This window comes from Toxorhynchites rutilus, chromosome 3 (assembly GCF_029784135.1).
Source record: "Toxorhynchites rutilus septentrionalis strain SRP chromosome 3, ASM2978413v1, whole genome shotgun sequence".
NCBI lineage: Eukaryota > Metazoa > Arthropoda > Insecta > Diptera > Culicidae > Toxorhynchites > Toxorhynchites rutilus.
Window position 1 is genome coordinate 117,840,267 of NC_073746.1, and position 22,630 is coordinate 117,862,896.

General features: G+C 39.9%; 2 protein-coding genes across 8 annotated transcripts in view; both read left to right on the plus strand.

Annotated features, from left to right (window-relative positions):
- The window catches only part of LOC129775813 (short-chain dehydrogenase/reductase family 16C member 6), a 94,505-nt gene extending 88,358 nt beyond the window's left edge, over positions 1-6,147 (plus strand). For all 7 annotated transcript variants that reach the window (XM_055780928.1, XM_055780930.1, XM_055780926.1 and 4 more), the window contains 2 exons: positions 5,163-5,279; positions 5,341-6,147. In XM_055780928.1, coding sequence (XP_055636903.1) covers positions 5,163-5,279; positions 5,341-5,554 — 331 coding nt within the window. In that variant the 3' untranslated portion in view covers positions 5,555-6,147. The remainder of the gene's footprint in view (positions 1-5,162; positions 5,280-5,340) is intronic.
- Positions 6,148-6,264: 117 nt separating this feature from the next.
- LOC129775812 (integrin beta-nu) overlaps positions 6,265-22,630 on the plus strand; it is a 29,536-nt gene continuing 13,170 nt past the window's right edge. Inside the window, exons 1-2 of the mRNA XM_055780924.1 lie at positions 6,265-6,462; positions 6,518-6,597. Of these exons, the coding sequence (XP_055636899.1) occupies positions 6,396-6,462; positions 6,518-6,597 (147 nt within the window). The 5' untranslated portion in view covers positions 6,265-6,395. The remainder of the gene's footprint in view (positions 6,463-6,517; positions 6,598-22,630) is intronic.

Here is a 22,630-nt window from a genome sequence, read left to right on the forward strand (position 1 = left end):
TTCAGTCCACCATTCAGTCCGGTGGCAGAAAAGAATTGGGATTCGATCAGTCTCTCAATCAGTCCGGTGGCAGAAAAGAATTGGGATTCATTCAGTCCGGTGTCAGGAAAAAATCGAGATTCGATCAATCACCCATTCAGTCCGGTGGCAGAAAAGAATTGGGATTCGATCAGTCTCCCAATCATTCCAGTGGCAGAAAAAAATCGGGATTCGCTCAGTCTCCCAATCTGCCCCGTGGCAGAAAAGAATCGGAATTTGTTCAGTTCGGTAGCAGAAAAGAATTGGGATTCGATCAGTCACTCAATCAATCCGTTGGCAGAAAAGAATTGGGATTCGATCAGTCTCTCAATCAGTCCAGTGGAAGAATTGGGATTCAATCAGTCCGGTGGCAGAAAAGAATTGGGATCAGTCTCTCAATCAGTCCGTTGGCAGAAAAGAATTGGGATTCGATCAGTCACTCAATCAATCCGTTGGCAGAAAAGAATTGGGATTCGATCAGTCTCTCAATCAGTCCAGTGGAAGAATTGGGATTCAATCAGTCCGGTGGCAGAAAAGAATTGGGATTCATTCAGTCCGGTGGCAGGAAAAAATCGAAATTCGATCAGTCTCCCATTCAGTCCGGTGGCAGAAAAGAATTGGGATTCGATCAGTCTCTCAATCAAATGAGAAATGGCAGAAAAGAATCGGGATTTGTTCAGTTCGGTAGCAGAAAAGAATTGGGATTTGATCAGTCTCTCAATCAGTCCGGTGGCAGAAAAGAATTGGGATTCGATCAGTCTCTCAATCAAATGAGAAATAGCATTCGATCAGTCTCTCAATCAGTCCGGTGGCAGAAAAGAATTGGGATTCGATCAGTCTCTCAATCAGTCCGGTGGCAGAAAAGAATTGGGATTCGATCAGTCTCTCAATCAGTCCGGTGGCAGAAAAGAATTGGGATACGATCAGTCTCCCAATCAGTCCAGTGACAGAAAAAAATGAGATTTGTTCAATCCAATCGATCAGTGCGATGGCAAAAAATGGCCGATGGCAAAAAAGATTGGGATTCAATCAGTCCAGTGACAGAAAAAAATTAGATTTGTTCAGTCCACCATTCAGTCCGGTGGCAGAAAAGAATTGGGATTCGATCAGTCTCTCAATCAGTCCGGTGGCAGAAAAGAATTGGGATTCATTCAGTCCGGTGTCAGGAAAAAATCGAGATTCGATCAATCACCCATTCAGTCCGGTGGCAGAAAAGAATTGGGATTCGATCAGTCTCCCAATCATTCCAGTGGCAGAAAAAAATCGGGATTCGCTCAGTCTCCCAATCTGCCCCGTGGCAGAAAAGAATCGGAATTTGTTCAGTTCGGTAGCAGAAAAGAATTGGGATTCGATCAGTCACTCAATCAATCCGTTGGCAGAAAAGAATTGGGATTCGATCAGTCTCTCAATCAGTCCAGTGGAAGAATTGGGATTCAATCAGTCCGGTGGCAGAAAAGAATTGGGATCAGTCTCTCAATCAGTCCGTTGGCAGAAAAGAATTGGGATTCGATCAGTCACTCAATCAATCCGTTGGCAGAAAAGAATTGGGATTCGATCAGTCTCTCAATCAGTCCAGTGGAAGAATTGGGATTCAATCAGTCCGGTGGCAGAAAAGAATTGGGATTCATTCAGTCCGGTGGCAGGAAAAAATCGAAATTCGATCAGTCTCCCATTCAGTCCGGTGGCAGAAAAGAATTGGGATTCGATCAGTCTCTCAATCAAATGAGAAATGGCAGAAAAGAATCGGGATTTGTTCAGTTCGGTAGCAGAAAAGAATTGGGATTTGATCAGTCTCTCAATCAGTCCGGTGGCAGAAAAGAATTGGGATTCGATCAGTCTCTCAATCAAATGAGAAATAGCATTCGATCAGTCTCTCAATCAGTCCGGTGGCAGAAAAGAATTGGGATTCGATCAGTCTCTCAATCAGTCCGGTGGCAGAAAAGAATTGGGATTCGATCAGTCTCTCAATCAGTCCGGTGGCAGAAAAGAATTGGGATACGATCAGTCTCCCAATCAGTCCAGTGACAGAAAAAAATGAGATTTGTTCAATCCACCATTCAGTCCGGTGGCAGAAAAGAATTGGGATTCGATCAGTCTTACAATCAGTTCAGTGGAAGAAAAGAATTGGGATTCGATCAGTCTCTCAATCAGTCCGGTGGCAGAATAAATTGAGATTTGTTCAGTTCACAATTCAGTCCAGTGGCAGAAAAGTATGGTGATTAATTCAGTTCATCGTTCACTCCGGTGGCAGAAAAGAATAAGGATTTGTTTAGTCTCTCAATCAGTCCGGTGGCAAAAAAAAAATTGGGATTCGTTCAGTCCGGTGGCAGAAAAAAAATCGGGATTCGATCAGTCTCCCAATCAGTCCGGTGACAGAAAAAATTGAGATTGTTTCAGTCCACCATTCAGTCCGGTGGCAGAAAAGAATTGGGATTCGATCAGTCTCCCAATCTATCCAGTGGCAGAAAAGAATAGGGATTTGTTCAGTCCGGTGGCAGAAAAGAATTGGGATTCGATCAGTCTCTCAATCTATCCAGTGGCAGAAAAGAATAGGGATTTGTTCAGTCCGGTAGCAGAAAAAAATTGGGATTCGATCAGTCTCTCAATCAGTCCGGTGGCAGAAAAGAATTGGGATTCGATCAGTCTCTCAATCAATTCGTTGGCAGAAACGAATTGGGATTCGATCAGTCTCTCAATCAGTCCGGTGGCAGAAAAGAATTGGGATTCAATCAGTCTCCCAATCAGTCCAGTGACAGAAAAAAATGAGATTTGTTCAATCCACCATTCAGTCCGGTGGCAGAAAAGAATTGGGATTCGATCAGTCTCTCAATCAATCCGGTGGCAGAACAAATTGAGATTTGTTCAGTTCACAATTCAGTCCAGTGGCAGAAAAGAATGGTGATTAATTCAGTTCATCGTTCACTCCGGTGGCAGAAAAGAATAAGGATTTGTTTAGTCTCTCAATCAGTCCGGTGGCAAAAAAAAAATTGGGATTCGTTCAGTCCGGTGGCAGAACAAAAAATCGGGATTCGATCAGTCCGGTGACAGAAAAAATTGAGATTGTTTCAGTCCACCATTCAGTCCGGTGGCAGAAAAGAATTGGGATTCGATCAGTCTCTCAATCTATCCAGTGGCAGAAAAGAATAGGGATTTGTTCAGTCCGGTAGCAGAAAAGAATTGTGATCCGATCAGCCTCTCAATCAGTCCGGTGGCAGAAAAGAATAGGAATTTGTTCAGTCCGGTAGCAGAAAATTATTGTGATTCGATCAGCCTCTAAATCAGTCCGGTGGCAGAAAAGAATTGGAATTCGATCAGTCCTATGGCAGAAAAAGATTGGGATTCGTCTCTCAATCAGTCCGGTGGCAGAAAAGAATTGAGATTTGTTCAGTCCACCATTCAGTCCGGTGGCAGAAAAGAATTGGGATTCGATCAGTCCTATGGCAGAAAAGAATTGAGATTCGGTCAGTCCGATGGCAGAAAAAGATTGGGATTGGACCAGTCTCTCAATCAGTCCAGTGACAGAAAAAAAAACAGATTTGTTCAGTCCACCCTTCAGTCCGGTGGCAGAAATGAATTGGGAATCGATCAGTCCGATGGCAGAAAAAGATTGAGATTTGTTCAGTCCAGCATTCAGTCCGGTGGCAGAAAAGAATTGGGATTAGTTCAGTCCAGCATTCAGTCCGGTGGCAGAAAAGAATTGGGATTCGATCAGTCTCTCAATCAGTCCGGTAGCAGAAAAAAAATTGGGATTCGATCAGTCTCCCGATCAGTCCAGTGGCAGAAAAAAACCGAAATTGCTCAGTCTCCCAATCTGTCCAGTGGCAGAAAAGAATCGGGATTTGTTCAGTTCGGTAGCAGAAAAGAATTGGGATTTGATCAGTCTCTCAATCAATCCGTTGGCAGAAAAGAATTGAGATTCGATCAGTCTCTCAATCAGTCCAGTGGCAGAAAAGAATTGGAACTTTTTTTTGAGGAGACGATCTGGCGAGTTCGATTCTCACTCCCGACATTCTTCCAAGAATGGAGGTAAAAGTGTCGAACCAGCCAAGAGTGTTGAAAGTCACTATAATACCGACAAAAAAATTGGAACTTTTAGAAACTTTGAAGGGCATAGTCCTACGACAAAATCAACTTTTTCTCTAAGTCAACCTTTCGCGCCGACTCTTTGTCGACTTTGCTGATGTAATGGTCCCCCGTTATTATGCCATCAATTTCCGCAAGATATCCGACACCCGACCAAGCAAAGAACCCCCGCACCATGATACTTCCACCTCCGTGCTTGACCATCTTTTAGATATTTTTGCCGGCAAGTTTCTCCCCAGATTTCGTACAAACTTCTGCAGAAATGAATATCAACCAAAAATGTATGCTGAATACAAAGTAAACAAACACAATGGTCTTCGTTGGACGAATCCACTCTTTTAACCCAATTCCTGCAGTCTTCTGCACACAGTTCATTCGGAGATATTTAAGTCAGCGTTTTTACGAATCACTCGGCTGGTAATGAAAGAATTTTTAGCCACTTCTCGTGAAATTCGGCGATCATCGCTGGTTGTAGTCTTCGGCTTCCTTCCTCTACCGGTGCGATTCGCTACACTTCCTAGTTATTCATGCTTTTGCTTATTTTTCGTGCTCCTACTTTACTAAAATCGTATTTTTGACCAATTTCCCGATAAGAAAGACCTTCCTGACAATTGTTTACTATAAGCTTACGGATATCTACAGAACTTGCTTTTACCCCATCTTACAAATAATCAAACACATTGTTTTGACGTTTCTTTACAGGGATAAAAATCTTGTAAAGCTTATGAGGGGCTCTAAATAAAAATAAATTTTCTGTCCTGAGAAATAGTAATCTGAGTATGTTATTAAGAATTTTAATTTATTTTGACCAAGAGAAAATAGAGTTTGATTACAATTATGCTTTAGTGTCTTTTATAAAATTATTACATCAATTGTTAATATATAAAAAATACTACAATTTATCAGGTACCTTATATTAGAAAAGATACAGGGAGTTCAATATTAAAATAGTGGGTGCGTACTTTATTTTGTCCAGTACTGTAGATCACATTACTAACCTCTCAATAATGTTAGTGAAAATGTTCCCATAATCCTTTTCGTAAACTATTCCACATTTCCAGATGGGTCCCGACTCTCAATTCGAACGAAGTGGCTGATCAAATAATCGATGCGGTGCGAAAGAATGAAAAATACGCAATCATACCCGGATATTTGCGACTCATGCTTGCAGTAAAATGGTAGAATAATCATTCATTGTATTTAAGTTGATCAAGCTCATCCTCCGAAACCCACTTCCAGGTTCTTCCCATGGGGATGCAACTCGGGCTTCCTGCGGCGACTAGTACCGGATGCTACACCGCAGCATGCGCTCACGCCAGTGCTAACTCCCAATGGGACCAAGATGAATGGCAGTGCGCATCCACTGTCTTCCTCGGAGGCGACGGACAACAACAACACCAAGGCTTCTCCGCTGTTGGTGCATCGTTTGTCCACCGGAGAGCGCGTGTTGTAACCGAATTTGGGGAGACGATTTTTGTACACTTAATAACTTACTTACCTACTTATTTCCCACTGACTACTAACATTGTACATTGACAGGACTGAGAAATTTTACTCTTAATCATTAAAACGTAAAAAGAAATAACGGAAAACTGGTTTTCCGCTAGTGATTAAGGAAGCAGTGAAAAACGAAACATTTTTGAAATAGTTTGGGAGAGGGGAGAACTTTTCAATGTGATTGTAACATTTGTTTAAAAAACAGGCTAGGAATAAGACTGGATCATTCCTATATGTGGTTTACATTTTATAGTGTGTTAAGTTTATGTTTAAGAAAATCCTGAGAATCTTTTGTTCGTATTCTCTCTCGAACGACTTGCCTTGTATTGGAGAAATAAACATTCCTATCGTCTACAGCAGACAACCGACGAATAGACTTCGTAGCTAGAATGCAATACCTCCCTCAACCACTACACAAAATGAATGCTTTATTTTGTCCTCCTCAGATTGAAGACAAGAACGAAAGATAAAATCCGCACAGTGAACCCAGCTTGAAACTCAACAGAACAACTGTTTTAGTACAATAAAATTCAATCATTCCGAATCAGACCCGTATGTCGTATTCTATGACCATCACCCGAAAACCGCCGTAGTCGCCATAGTTACCACGAATACCTGGAAAATTATGGGTGTGCTATCTTATCACACCGGCATTGATAAGTACTCTCGATATCAAAACCGTTTCCCGTTTTTATTCACTTAGTCCTCCAGAACCCGTTTGCTCCGCAGTAGTTGATTAATTTTTCTTGCGTGAAATGTAATAATTTCCATCAATTGGATAAAGTATTAACTTCGAAATGAGTCGAAACATCGTCACATCAGTATTTATAATAAGTATCGTCCTTCAGATTGTTTTCGGCCAAAGTGAGTGCATGAATAATGGTACTTCAAGCCAATAATTGCAGTGATTCCGTTGCAGGTCTTTCCAAATGCTTCTTCCAAAAAACGTGCGTCGAGTGCTTGGACACAGACATCTCCTGCGCGTGGTGTACCGATGAGGTTTGTTTGAATCCGTTTCAGTTCAAATAGTGAATATTATAAACGCGTTAATCGTCATCTGAGATTATCACAGTAGAACATTTACTTCTGCTCACCAAGCAAAATTGAAACGAACCGAAACTGATATGACGCAGCGATAAGAACATCGATGGCATCGATGCGTTCATGTGCTACCCCATCCGTTATCATTTTCCTCTCTCGGCTTCCCACTCGGCAAAACTGTTTGTAAACAAATTGTGATAACACAAGCAAATGGAATCGTGTATAAATGTGCGAGTTGGAATTATCAGGTTTTGACGTAGGACTACGTCTTTCATTTCTATACCGGGGTGTAAAACCAAAGTTTCGAAAACGAAAGCGTTACGCCGGAGACCGAGATTTTGAGCGTTAATAGCTCTTAAACAACTGAACGAAATGGTATGATAAACACTTCATTCGAAAGATAAAATGTCTACGCGTCATATCTAGAATCTAAACCCCACCCTTATTATATTCGCAGTAAGCTTATATAATAAAGAAGGTGGGGTTTACATTCGATACTTTTATGTTTTATAAAATGACACTTCCCTTGCTTTCGTTCATTTCTTACTCTACTCTCGCACCGTGAGGACTCGTTTCATCGAGACTAAGCAGACAGCTCGTTAGTCTTTCGGTGGTAAGGCACCCCGAAAGCAGCTCGGATAAGCGCACCCGCCGCAGGATAGGTGAAGAAGCCACATCGCTATCGACCGGGAACTTTGTGTGAAATTTATCGCTATCGGAAGTCGACCGAATTGCTGATCCGCAAGCTACCTTTGCAGCATTTGGTTCGTGAAATTGCTCATGACTTCAAAACCGACTTGCGCTTCCAAAGTTCCGCGGTTATGACGCTGCAGGAGGCTTATTCTAAGATACTAATTTGTGTGCTATCCATGCAAAACGCGTCACATCATGCCCAAGGACATCCAGCTGGCCCATCGTATCCGAGAAGAGCGTGCTATATTAGCTTAGCATATAATCAACGGCCCTTTTCAGGGCTCCAAATTTGATGGATTAGAGTTCAGAAAAGTTTTTTGCAGGCCAAACTGAAACGAGAATTTTCGTTTGGATGGGAATTGAAAAATACATTCATGCGAAAGAGTTTATTTTAATGTTTTCTAACCATATAACACAGCGACCAAATACATTTGATTTCGTAATTTTTCAATCAAGTGTAATTAGCTGGAAAGCTTCTGAAGATTTTTCTTTCCCATCAGTAGAATATTTTCGTATCCAATATTATATGCGCGCGCAACGGAAAATGTTTCGTATCGCGAAAATTATATAATTTTCTATCGATTATTGCTCAGTCGCCGAAATTTTCATACTCAGAGAGTTCATTCTCCTTTAGTTTGCCTTCCAAATTGCCATCGTAAACCACACCTTCTCTCGATTCAATTACGCACGAAAAGCATACTTAAATGATATTCTGGTGGTGAAACCCATTAATTTTTCGTGAGGCGTCGTGCACAAATTACGTAACGCGATAAAGGGGGAGGGGGTAGATGTTGCGTTACTTTCTGTTTATTAGAGATAGGAAATTGCGTTACGAAAGGGGGGGAGGGGGTTCCAAATCCGGATTTTTAGCATTACGTAATTTGTGCACGACGCCTGAGGACATCGACAAGATAACATCGTTACTGAACGAGCTGAACGGCGAAGGATCGAGGGATTCATTACCTGGCCTGACCTGACCTGAAATGCAATCAGTTTGTTTTAACTGTGAGGGAGCGCAGAAAAGCCGATCGATCAGAAGGAGAAGAGAAGGTGACCAAGAGAGTATCAGCATCAAAATACAGTTCCTCGGGAAGACATCGAAGCAGCCGCCACACACACATACACGCGCGCAACTCTTTTCGTTTGCTGGTTATCGAGAAGAAACCTGGAAAGAAATGATCGTTGCTGAAAAATAATCTGCCAGTTCCCCTTGGAATTGAAAATTACATTCAAACGAGTTCATTTTAATGTTTTCTATCTATATAATACTGCGACCACATACATTTGGTTTTGTGATTTGTCAATCAAGTGCAGTTAGCAGGAAAGCTTCTGAAGATTATTCTTCAGAACAAGGTTTTTTGTATCCAATATTGGATGCATAAAACCTTGAGCCTCCAACGTAACGCTCTCGTTTTTGAAGTCACCCAAATATTTATTTATTCATTCATTCAGGATGGATTCAGATTCAACTGCAAACAAATGATCTCTAAATCAACGATAGTCCTACGTCACCCTTGCGGTTATACCATAGATATAACCCACTTCCTGTTTTTTTATAAAGTTTTCGGGAGAACCTCAATTTTTTTCATTCGAAGTAATTCTTGTTTGATTATACACTTTTCGATAAAACCTTTTTATGTTTTGACGGAAATCATTAGCCGATCCATGTTTTGACCTCTTTCTATTCGGCGAAGATCTGGTCTGCAAGTGCAAGTTCAATTGAAGCAAAAAGTCACAGGAGGGTTGTGTCCAAGACACGACTGCATAGTTGACGTAGAATTCCGTTAGGCTATCTGTTGCACGCTGATTTTGGATATGTTTGAAGAATTACATTGTTAAACTCTTCGTTAATGATTTGGGTCCGTTTTGTCTGGTTGTTAGGTATTGTTTGTTCACTCCACCAGTGTCCATAACCGAGTGATAATGATAGAAGGATGGTGATTAGTCATTAGATGGTGCGTATCACGTACCAAAGCCGCCCTCTGGGGTCCTGGATGAGATGGCGCCTGTGTTATGTATGGATGAAATAAAGAAAAAAAGCTCATCAAAGCACTATAAGATAATTATCATTATCGAACCCAATTTTTCTCACCAGAAAAAAAGTGTTACTTTAGTCTAGAGAAAATATATTTGAAATGGAAAAGTAATTTCATTCATAATTTTTTATTTTCTGAGTGTTTATTCAACCCATTTCCTTTTCGCTTTAAACCCAACGGAACACGATGCTACATGCCTCAATGCGAATTTCAATTGGGCTTCTTCTTCTTCTTCAATGGCACTAACGTTCCTAGAGGAACTTCGCCGTCTCAACGTAGTATTATTTGTGTCATTTTTATTAGTACTTAGTTGAGATTTCTATGCCAAATAACACGCCTTGAATGCATTCTGAGTGGCAAGCTCTAGAATACGCGTGATCACAGTGCAAGTCGGAGGAAATTTCTTTGACGAAAAATTCCCCCGACCAGAACGGGAATCGAACCCGAACACCCGGCATGTTAGTTATGACGCTAACCACTCGGCCACGGGAGCACTACTAACAGCACCCAATACGATATGTAGAGCATATGTGAAATCACTTTTTCGAATATTCAATAGCTACCATACACAATTTTACACTTACAATTGTGCTAAAAGTTCTACGAAGTAACCAACATAAAAGTTCCAAATTTAAATTTTATTTATATTCTATCAAGCATAAGTTCTATTCCGTTCATTGAAACATCATTCTTCAATCGAAAGATTCTTATTGGAACGAAAAACACTTGTTCATCGCTCCCAACTTATTCGCCAGCACGTATGCAATCAGCAATGCCCACGCTAGTTACAATGAGCACTATCCATTTGTGCGCGTCGTTAGTTAAACTATCGAAGGTATTTACATGCTGATTTCTCCCAGAAACCATGGATTTGAAATCTCTGTAAGGGAATACATGTCGGTGGGAAAAAAGCTTCCTCTACTTTCATGTATCTGCAATGCCAATTCCCCTAGGCAGCTTGGTTTTGATGTTTCTGTTTGGGACCTGCCGCATAGTCGTCAATTTCGACCTATCAGAAGTGGGTATTTCCGTTAGGATATGGGTTGAGATTTTGACGTAGGACTACGTCTTTCATTTCTATACCGGGGTGTAAAATCAAAGTTTCGAAAACGAAAGCGTTACGCCGGAGACCGAGATTTTGAGTGTTAATAGCTCCTAAACAACTGAACGAAATGGTATGATAAACACTTCATTCGAGAGATAAAATGTCTACGCGTTCTATACTTGTTACTTTCTGATCCAAAAATTTGTTTCAATAGTCTTAAAATTGCTTTCAAAACAGGTTATTGAAATCACCAATCGGTATATAAGCGAACGCCGCTCGGAAATCCACTCAGTTCTAATTGAACAGCGATTGGAGCATGTGAAGCTCTTCATTTATCATGAAAGCGCGGATGAACGGTGTCACCAAGAGCCTGTTTGTACACCTTCGGCCAGAAGGGAATCCATCAGGAGGAGAGTGATGCTACAAACGGTTCCCCGGGAAGATCTCGAAGCAGCCGCTACACACACACACACATACACGCACGGAATTCTTTCCGTTTGGATCGAGAAAGATCCGGAAAATAATCTGCTAGTTCCTCTAGGAATTTAAAAATACATTCATGTGAAAGGGTTTATTTGAATGTTTTCTATCCATGTAACACTGTGACCAAATATGTTTAACAGATGGTTATCGAGTTAGCATTAACCACTGGTGGGCTTCCAGTATCGAGGAAAATGTGGAAATATCTAATCGTTACTGAAAATAATCTGCCAGTTCCTCTGGGAATTTAAAATTACATTCATATGAAAGAATTTATTTTCATGTTTTCTATCCATGTAACACTGTGACCAAATACATTAGGTTTTGTGATTTTTCAATCAATCGCAATCAACAGGATAGCTTCTGAAGATTATTCTTCCCCATCAGTAGGATATTTCCGTATCCAATTTGGATGCATAAAACCTTGTGCCTCCAACGTAACGCTCTCGTTTTCGAAGTTCTCCAAATATTCATTCATTCAGAATGAATTCAGATTCAACTTCATACAAATGATCTCTAAATCAACGATAGTCCTACGTCACTCTTGCGGTTATACCATAGATATAACCCACTTCCTGTTTTTCAATTGTTCGATAGTTAGTTTCATGACATATATTATTTTATTCAATGTAAAAAATTGTTATGGAGTGCCGAAATTGATTGACGCAAAAATCTCATCAATCCATCATGAAATGACTGAACAATAAACATTTGAAATTGGACAATTTTCACGGTGCGCTCGATTTTCGATTTTCAATTTGTACCCCAATATGAAAGACGTAATCCTACGTCAAAAGGTGATAATCTGACGGGGTCAGGTCTGGAGAACACAGCGGGTGCGATATCGTTTCCCAGTTTAGAGTTTCTATTGCCGGCGCACACCGCTAAGGCCTAGATAGCGGTGTGCGCCGGTGCGTTATCATTTGTTGTCGGTAGCGATCTGCAGTCACCGTTTCATCCGGTTTTAGAAGCTCATGGTACACCATACCTTCCTGGTTCCTACCAGAGCATCGTCTTTCGATCGAAACGATTCGGCTGAAGCTCGTCCTCAAACCATTTCGCAACGCCAGGATGGTCGTTTCCTTCAGGTCGAAATCACCATTCCTACGTCAACAACGTCTTTGATTTCTATATTGGGAGGGTCACTGTACGAAATTGAAAATGAAGCATAGGAGGCACAATGAGGCGTAACGATTCATTAAAAGATTTCAAACGCATATTATACAACATCGATGTATGTTATTTTTTTTTTTCCCAAAATATATTTTTTATTAAGGCACATGTGGCGTTAGCCTGACGGGGCCGGGAGTCCAATATTTTGACATATTTTGTCTTACAACTATGTTAGTAATATGTAACCGATTACTCGCGGTTGGCTCGAGGTTAGTATTACAAGTGTTCTCATAATTGGTATGTTGCAGTCTTCGATGCTCTATACGTGTGCCCGACACGGGCTACTTCCTATTGGGATGCAGCTGACCATTAATCAGCAACGCTCCCTAGTCTGTACCCCATATCTAGCGTGGTGCGTCTTTCTCGACTCGAGGAATCCAGGATAGAATGGTCACTAGCCGGCGCAATCATCAGTTCGTGTAGAGTTGTCATGAGCGGTACAACCTTTGGCTCTTGTTGAATGATCAGTGGACTGCACAACCTTTGGCCCGTGCATCTGTAAAGAGTGTGTGTATGTATTGCCGCGACTAAGTAAAAGTTTATCGATCGCTAGGAGGGATATGAAACGGGGACACAACGAAGGAAACATCATTAAACGTTGACATCGGCGTTTCTGAGGAACAGGTATAGATGAAGCAGAAGATCAGGATCCCGGCTACCTAAGATATCCCGGACGGGGATATCCGATTGTCTGCCTTTTGCTCTCAGTGCTCTAGAGAGCTGAGAGCGAGCAGCATGGAACCGGATACACGACCAGACAACATGCTCGATGTCGTGGTAGCCATCGCCACAATCACAAAGATTGTTTGCTGCGAGCCCAATGCGATAGAGATGCGCGTTTAGGTTGTAGTGATTGGACATAAGCCGAGATATCACGCGAATGAAATCACGACCTACATTCAATCCCTTAAACCATGCACTCGTCGAGACCTTAGGGATAATCGTGTGTAACCAACGACCGAACTCATCTTCACTCCACATGCGCTGCCAACTAACGAGTGTGTCCTGACGAGGAGTGTGAAAAAATTCATTATAGGCAATTTGCCTTTCAAAAAGTGTGCCTTCTGAAGCGCCCACCTTAGCTAGCGAGTCCGCTTTCTCATTCCCCGGAATCGAGCAATGAGAGGGAACCCATGCTAAGGTAATCTTGAATAATTTTTCGACCAAAACACTCAATAGATGTCTTATTCTTGTTAGGAAATAAGATGAGCGTTTATCAACTTTCATTGAGCGGATTGCCTCTATTGAGCTGAGACTGTCTGAAAAAATAAAATAATGGTCGATGGGCAGTGTTTCAATGATCCCTAGAGCATAGTATATCGCACCCATTTCTGCGACATACACGGAACAAGGATCTTTGAGTTTGAAAGAGGCACTGGAATTTTCATTGAAGATGCCGAAGCCAGTGGACCCGTTTATGTATGAACCGTCAGTAAAGAACATTTTATCAGATCCAACTTTCCCATATTTTTCCGAAAATATCGACGGAATAACATTGGAGCGTAGGTGATCTGGTATTCCATGGATTTTTTGTCGCATGGACAGATCAAAAATGACAGAGGAATTGCAAAAGTATGGGAAGCAAACTTGGTTGGAGATGCCTGGTGAAGGGTGCACGTCGTGGGTAAGGATGTATGTTATGTTGTATACCATTAGACAGGAAATTTATCCAGATTTTTTTTTTGCTTAGAACACAGTGAACAGTGAGTATAGTCATAAAAAATGTAAACAATTTGATGATTAAAATGGGTATTATATTTCGATTTTACTAGCCACTCGTTTTCCCCGCCACAACGCAATGAGAAATCTTGTTGCCTATATACGGGCTTTAGCTCACAATGTGAGTCGATGCTTATTATGAATTATTTTCTATTCGCCAATAATAGACATTTAACAGTTGGTAGAATCAATGAAGGGAAGATCTTGGAGGATCTTGCCGGTGATCTTGGATGGTTTTACTCTAATCTCCCCAAAGGTTTGTGGAAAGTTTGGCTCAAAAGGTTAAAAGTTGATAGAGATTTTATTAGATTGATGTTGAGGTTGTTGTCCAATCAATTCGTGCTTAAATCGCGTTTTTATCGTCTAGGTCTTGCTACTAACAATTTTATCCTACCCGTTTAAAAGTAACATTAGAAACTATTTTTCCAGGATCTACATTTGATGTATCAAAAGAGTGAAAATTACAGATTTCTAAACAATGAAAAACTCAATTAGAATGCAATCACTACAAATAATCATGGTCCTACGTCAAGTTCCCGTCCGTGCCCCTAGACCCAGATTCTTTTACTTTTTAAAATTACGAAACCACCTTTCATATGTTTCACTGCTGGAGCATGTACCATAAGCTTTTGCCGCAAATGCTCTTCATTCCGGACGAAACCCGAGATTTTAATCTTACTAACGACCTAGTTGTAAAAAAATATTTTTCAATGAAAGCCATTGGTGTTCATTGGTCCGGATGTACAAGATTTTTTTTTCATTTTTTAACAGCCACCTTTTCCGGAAAATACCTGTTCGAAAAATCAAACATTGATTACTACCTCCATTTTTTCCTGGAGTTATACAGTTGTCATCTATTAGAAAAACAATGAATTACAAGATTTCATTCGTAATTTTGCTCATAACATCATGAAGCTGTGAGTTATTTAAACATTATTTTGCTTCTCCCATACACATTCCATATAGAAATAAATTGTAAATTGTAGTAAATTGTGTGCAAAACAATAACAAGACAAAAGGCATTGGGTACTAGCTGGGAAAGAATTTTATAGTATAATTTTTTTGAATTGAATTAATAATTTCATATAAATGTTGGATTTTTGAATCCGATTATAAACACTATCCATTTTTTCGATTACGTTACAATATACAAGTATACAAGTATACGACATACAAGTAGACTTAAACTGATAATGTCAAGCAATCGCCATAAAATTCATAGATATCTCACCGATATTCGTTAAATATAAATCTTGAAAGGGAAGGACAGCCTAAGGCTGAAAATCTCTATAATAAAGACAAAAAAAATTCCGAAAGACAGATAATGCATTAAAATAATAATTATTTGAACGATAAATTCAACCAATTTTTTGACACATTCGTCATACTGAACACATTCGGACATTTTTTTCCTTGATTTTTAATATTTTTGAAGGTGAAATCATTTCAGCATTCAAAATTCTTGTCCGATAAAAACGTTTCTTGAGAGTGGATAGCAACCTGTCATTTTGAATCCAGCTAGGATATTACAAGGAGTGAAAGAAGCATTATAAGGAGGTACACCTATACCTGCAAGGTTTTTCCCAGGATGGTTGGATGGATAGTTGAGTGCTTCTATTTATTACTTCTGTGAACTGGAGTAACTAGTTTACCCCTTTAACCCTTTATAAGGTCGCGGAAATGAACTGACATCTATATAGGAGGGAAAAAATCTATAACTTACAGGCAAACCTTTTTTTGTGCGGGGTAAAGGGACCGCACAAAAAAAATCGTGCAAAACTTAACCAGTAGCTTAAAAAAATAGCGTTCGGTACACATTTTGCAAAAAACTTTTTTTTTTGTGCGGTAGATAGGGACCGCATAAAAAAAGTTTCCTCCAAGAGAATAAATCAAATCCACGCCATTCACCGTTCAATTTCCTTTTGTTTCCCTGCTTTGCGATGGGACAGTTTGCCGTTTTGGTTTCCCGTGGCTTTAGTTGCTTGTTGTGCCTTGTGTTGGTGACTTGTGCCTTTAGTTGTATGTCGAAACGTGTTGCTGTTAGAAATCATGTCATGCAAAAATTTAGAAAAACAGAGCGTTTGATGGAAGGATGGGAATGATTTCAGAAGTAGAGATTTTGGACGCAAATATGTTTTTTTTCCTACTGAAATACATATAAACCATCGAAAAAAACTAAATGGACGATAACTTCGTAAAATATGCTTCTTTTCATATACCGCACAAAACAAATCGCACAAAAAAAACCGCACAAGAACAGAAATCGCACAAAAAATCGCGAAAAAAAATCACACAAAAAAAATCGCACAAAAACAGGTTTTACTGTATTACATTTTGTTTTCTTGCCGACTTATGGGAATCGTGATATGCAAACACTTTTAAAAACTAACTACTTTCAACAATTTATTCACTTATCACTAATCACACGGCACCACCGGTGCTCCACAAGAACTGCACAGCGAAAAAGAGGGCGAGCCATGCGCTCGCGGCCCTCTTATGACTGCATACTGCTGACGCTGCACGCTCCACGTTGTCGACCGTAGGTTGGCGGACCCGAGTGGCGTGATGTACCAAACGGTTCCGTAACGCCGAATCTCTTCATATTTTCAAGATATTTATGGTTTAAATTTTGACGTAGGACTACGTCTTTGATTCCTATATACGAGGCAGTCCGATAAGTACTTAATCTACATAAAAAACAAATTTTTGGGAAAAGTGGCGATTTATTTCTCAACATAGTCTCCTTTTAGCCCGGTACACAGCGATACTTCAACTTCTTTAATCCATCAGAAAAATACGTTTTCTCGAGGTCTGCAACGGGCCGTTTACGAGAATGTACTACACGATAAGTCATCTCTCTTGCGATATTGGCACCATCGGGCGATGAGGTTAAGTGATCCTTTCACTGAAAAAATCGCTTTCATTCGTTCAAATATGATCTGACAGAAATCATTTCCCCCAGCGGCATTCTTTTGTTATTACGTGCTACAAATCATGACACAAAAGAGAACGAGACAACTCTGCAACGGTTCGTACTTCATGAAACAATAGCACGCAAGCAAAACCATCATGTACGCTTTCGGTGCAGAAAGTTTATTTTTCTTTGCCTCTAACATATACATAGCGAACCTCTCCATGCATCATGAAACAGCAGGATCATACGGACTACGCAAAGCGAATGATTCATATTCAACTAATGTAGCAGATCCTGATTCTTAAGTCTCAGAGAGTGCAAACTATTAGGCTGTCAAAAAAGTCCTGCGGTATTTTTTTTGAATTTTCATTTGTTCATAAAATTAGTTACAATCATCTGTTTTAAGTCAAATATGCGCCGTTTTGTTCGATGACTTGTTCCCAACGAGATGCCAACTTCATAATACCCCTGTTATAGAAGCTCGCTTCCTTATTGGCAAAAAACTCGGATAGCCAATTTTCACAGGCCTCTTTTGTGGCTAACTTCTGACTACCTAGCTCGTTCGCCATGGACAAAAACAGGTGGTAGTCACTTGGTGCAAGGTCCGGACTATACGGCGGATGCAAAAGAACCTCCCATCCGAGCTCCCGGAGCTTCTGGCGCGTCACCAAAGAAGTGTGTGGCCTGGCGTTGTCCTGATGGAAGACAATGCGACCTCTGTTTATCAAAGATGGCCTCTTCTTCATGAGTGCTACCTTCAAGCGGTCCAGTTGTTGGCAGCACAGGTCCGAATTGAGCGTTTGGCCATAGGGAAGCAGCTCATAATAGATTATTCCTTGACAATCCCACCAAACACACAGCAGAACCTTCCTGGCCGTTAATGAGGGCTTGGCCACCGTCTGAGCCGCTTCAGCGGGCTTCGACCACGACCGTTTGCGCTTCACGTTGTCGTAAGTGACCCACTTTTCATCGCCAGTCACCATCCGCTTCAGAAACGGGTCGATCTTGTTGCGATTCACATGCGTCGATATGGTCAAAGATGTTTTTTTGCGTCAACGTGTGTGGCACCCATACATCGAGCTTCTTTGTGAATCCAAGCTTCTTCAAATGGTTAATAACGGTTTGATGACTTATCCCCAGCTCTTGGCCAATGCTACGGCTGCTACTATGCCGGTCTTTCTCGGCTAATTCAGCGATTTTGTCGCAATTTTCGACGACAGGCCTTCCGGAGCGTGGCGCATCTTCGACGACCTCTACACCAGAACGAAAACGTTGAAACCTTCGTTGTGCGGTGGAAATGGAAACTGTATCGGGTCCATAAACTGCACAAATTTTATTGGCAGCTTGAGATGCATTTTTGCCTTTGTCATAGTAGTACTGTAAAATATGTCGGATTTTCTCTTTATTTTGCTCCATATTTGCGACACTATAACTCACGAACGACTTAACCAAACAAAACACTGTCAAGGACTATATTATAGCGCGCAAAAATACCTTTCCAACAAGCTATAGTATGACTCGATACAATGAATACAACTAGAACTACGCGCTTACAACGACACCTCGCGGAAATACCGCAGGTCTTTTCTGACAGCCTAATATATGATTATTTAGCTCGATAGAGGCTAAGCGAAGGATAGTCAGATTATATTTTCCATTGAACGTTGTTCTGCCAATAAACTATTTCTAGTGAATATTTTGGGTGTTGAATAAAATACACTAATGTATTGTAAGTGTGTTTGAATATTTTAACGATCTTTAAAATAAATCGAATGTGACCGATAAAAAGTACGAATTAAATGATTTGAGCGAAAGGTTATATGATGTTTCTTGGTGTATTTCATTAACGTAACTGACATCTTTGATCTCTTAAAAGTTAAACGTCAACTATAAAAAGTAATAAAAGTTTGTCGTAAAGTAGAAAAAATGAAATATAGAAAATCAATGTTTATTGCTGTCTCCTTGTTAGAAAATACGTGCATGTGATTTTCAACATGGCTTAGTTTATAACAGCTTGGTCTCGTTCATAAATTGGAAAACAGCGTTTTATCGTTGTCATTCAATCGAGGAGTATTCATACCGGTAATCTAAGTTTGAAACACAGCCATATTGCTTCCTTTTTTTCATGGATGTTTTTATTACTCTTCACCGATTTGTAGAACTCAATATTCATATATGCATATGAGTGATCGGATTTTACAATTCAATCGAAATCGACTTTTACACTCTTAAATTCGTTCGCCTTGTCGCGAAACAATGGTCAAAATAAGTCATCCGTATTTGTGGTTCAATTTACTCTCTATCTGATCGGCATAATTCCGGAAATAATTCTAAATTGTTGAAATTTGAATGAAAATTATTATTCGATTTCGTTTGGATGCTAAATTAGTTTTGAATGTGTTTGAATGCTAAATTTTGCGTGTTTATTCCACCCGAAAAACCATTACTATTTTTGCTTCATAGAAATGGAACATGGAGACCAATGTTGTTTACGTCGAATCGCGTGGCAAGGTTGTCACATTTGCTCAACTCGATTGGACTTGAGCTTGAACAGAATGCAAAATTGCGCTTTTTCCATTCAACAGAATACAACCAACAATATGTGGAGACGAATACGATCGCACTTCATTTTGTGTTTGAACACACGCGCAATGTCATGACAATGCATTGCGCTTTGGCCTGGCTATAACTAAAGCTGTGTCGGCTTTGCTCATGATAGTGTCTCGCAAGTGAATGTATTATTCCTCGCACTGCTTTTGTTGATTGTGTTGTAAGAATTGCAGTCGTTCAATCTCTACCTTCGCGTATATGTCGACCATAAATTGTTGGCACAGCTTACGATATCTTGAATTGGCGTTTCTTGACCATATCAAATCACCATATGATAAACATAAAAATCCTTCGAGCGCGCCCTCTGTTTGTTTCGTCGCATGTTCATAAATATTAAATCAAAATGAGAAATGATGTTCATAATGAATTAAGTATCTGTGACGGGGTCTCGTTGGTCTAATGTTTATGCAAGAGATTTTTTGTTAAAGAAACCCTTCTGACTTGCACTGTAGTCACGCGTATTCTTGAGCTTGCCACTCCAGAATACATTCAAGGCGTATTGTTCGTCATAGAAATCTCAACTATTTACTAATAAAAATGACGCAAGTAGTACTACGTTGAGAAGGCAAACCTTGGGAACGTTAGTGCCATTGAAGAAGAACATAGCGAGGGTCGTATGAACGGTGTGTGTCAACGATGAATTCCAGATTATTGTTTTTTCTTCGCATTAAATTTCTCGTGTCACCGTGCTATCATGATTCCAGCAGCGCTTGTGCTTTGGATCTACACACGTGCTTTCCAGCTGATGTTTTATCAGGGTTGATGGCAATAGCGTGATTGTCATTTTGTAATCCGAGCAAATGTGATTTGAAGAATTTCGATAACTCATTGTGCTCATTCAAAAAGGCTTCCAGCTCGTCGGAGATGCTCCCTGCTTTAGATGAATTGATGTTACTTGTGTATTTGTAGATGGATGTTCAATGAAGCGGGAGTTACGCCATCAGTCATTGAACAACTTAAATGAATTCGTTCTGTTGAAAAAACGAACAGCGGTTAAATTATTAGAATATTTTTGACACAAAAATAATAAAATCGCAATTAAAAATAGGGAATTGGGGTCAAAATTTAAGGTTATATGTATAGTATGAAGTCAAATTTTTGAAGAAAAAAATCCAGATCTTTTTTTCTGCATAGAGCCACCCTATTCGGTATTAAATGTACGGTTATCGGTATCCTACCGGTATCATATATAGTTTACAACCTATTCTCATACCTACCAAGTATTTTGAGTATAATTTCATCAAAATCGGTCGAGCCGTTTCGGAGGAGTTCGATATATATATATATATATATATATATATATATATATATATATATATATATATATATATATATATATATATATATATATATATATATATAAGTTAAAGAAGTTAGGCCTTTGGGAAGGTTTTTAAAAAAATTATAAACGAACTACCTCACTTGAACATCGAATTATGACTGACTTTATTCCTTACTAATTAGCCTGAGCTGAGTTCCCTAACGCGGCGTACGGTTATGCTGATTCTCCAGTTTGGTTCCGGTGAGCTCGATCGTGGTGGACTTCGACCTGGCCAAAGCGCTGAGCCTTAGGATTGTGTATCGAACGATAGGTCGATGTTTCGATGGGTCGTTGGTATCGATGATGTTGACGGTGCAAATATTCAGGTCGATGCGCCGTCAATGATGATGCGCTGTTTGTTCATGTGTCGCCCGGAGAACTGATGCGTTAGCTCTATTGGAAGTGGGTCACCGCTGTTGTTCGGTGGTTAGTTGATCTGTTCGTGTAGTACATGGGGATGTGGGTGTTAACTACTCTCTCCCTAATGAAGATTCGTCTCGAATCTTAAGTTGTTTTCTTCGGAGGTACAATTCGATGAGGCTGCTAGAATTGAAACCGCTGTTGTTGATTGTTGCATAGATGAACTTCTGCGAGTATCGTTGAAGTTGTTTGTGCTGGGTTTTCTAGTGATTTGTCTTGTTGGGTTTGATCTGAGGAGAGGGAAGATGTCATGCTTTTTGTGTTAGCATAGGGTTTTACCTCTGTTGATACGTTTCGTGGTGTGGTGTATACTCCAATATGTTTCTTCAGGCTCATGATTGCCAATCCTATGATCATGGCTGCGAGTGGAATCAGGAATCCAATCGTAGTATGTTGCAGTGTTATGTGGTCTCTTTGCAGTTTATGGATGTGGTCTCGGTTTTCAATTCTAAGCAGGTTTACTTGTTGCAGATCAGGTTGGTTGAAGATTACTGTTGGCTGAAAGTTCACTCCAATTGTTGAAATAGTTCTGATCTCGTGATGATTAATTGTCCTCTTGTCGTCGTATTTGCTTCCATTGATTGAAACAGAGCAGTTTGGATATTTGATCAGTAGAGTTCCCGTTATCTGTCTCGATTTGATGTTGCAATTTGAATCCAGAAGAACGGATTTATCAGCGTTTCTCACGATCAGCGTGTGGTCGTCGATAGGCTTAATGTCCATTCCGATGCGATGTTCCTCGTAGGGGCAAGATGCGTTGATTCCTCTTAATGCGTTGTCGATACAACCGTCGCCTGTTAAATTCGTGAGCTCCTGTCTTTGGCAAATTCTATAATTTTCAACAATTGTACATTCGTTATTTATTCCTAGTGTCAGTGTTTTACTCAGAACAGCTGAGTTGTAGGGTGTCGATATAATTCTGTTTTTTCTTGGTAATGTTTCAAATCTAATATATTGGAACTTTTCTGACATAAATATTGGGATCTTGATCACAAATATTATTTTTGTACTTTCATGATGTGTTTCTATACTAAGAAATTCATAAATTTGGTCAATATTGTTAATGTGAATATTTTGTTCTTCTAACTTTTCTAGTACAAACTCTGTTTCATTATTGTTTAATATTGCCCTAGATAAAATCCCTATTTTCGATAGTTGTACAATTTCAAAAATGTCTCTTAGTTGGTTGTTTAGTAGATCTAGATTGAAAAATAGATCGTGAACTATTCCTTTTAAATGATTTTCATATTCTGTGTTTACGTTATTGGCAATTCTCGATATTCTTCTTAAAACCTCAATTTGGTTTTCATTTACGTGGCTAATTAAATTGTTAATTTTAGCTTCGAATTCCTGATTGATTCTGATTTGTCGGTTGTTGTTGTCAATAAGTGTGTTGGTTTTGGTTTTTGAATTTTCTATCGTTTGTCGGATTAATTGTAAATCGTCGTCGTCTAAATTGCCGGTCAATGATTTGATAAACGTTCCTAATGGGTTTAAGAGTCCTCGTTTCTGTCGGTGTATGGGTTTCAACTGTTTGTAATTGTCGGAAATTTGTTTCATCCTAATGTCCAATGTTTTAA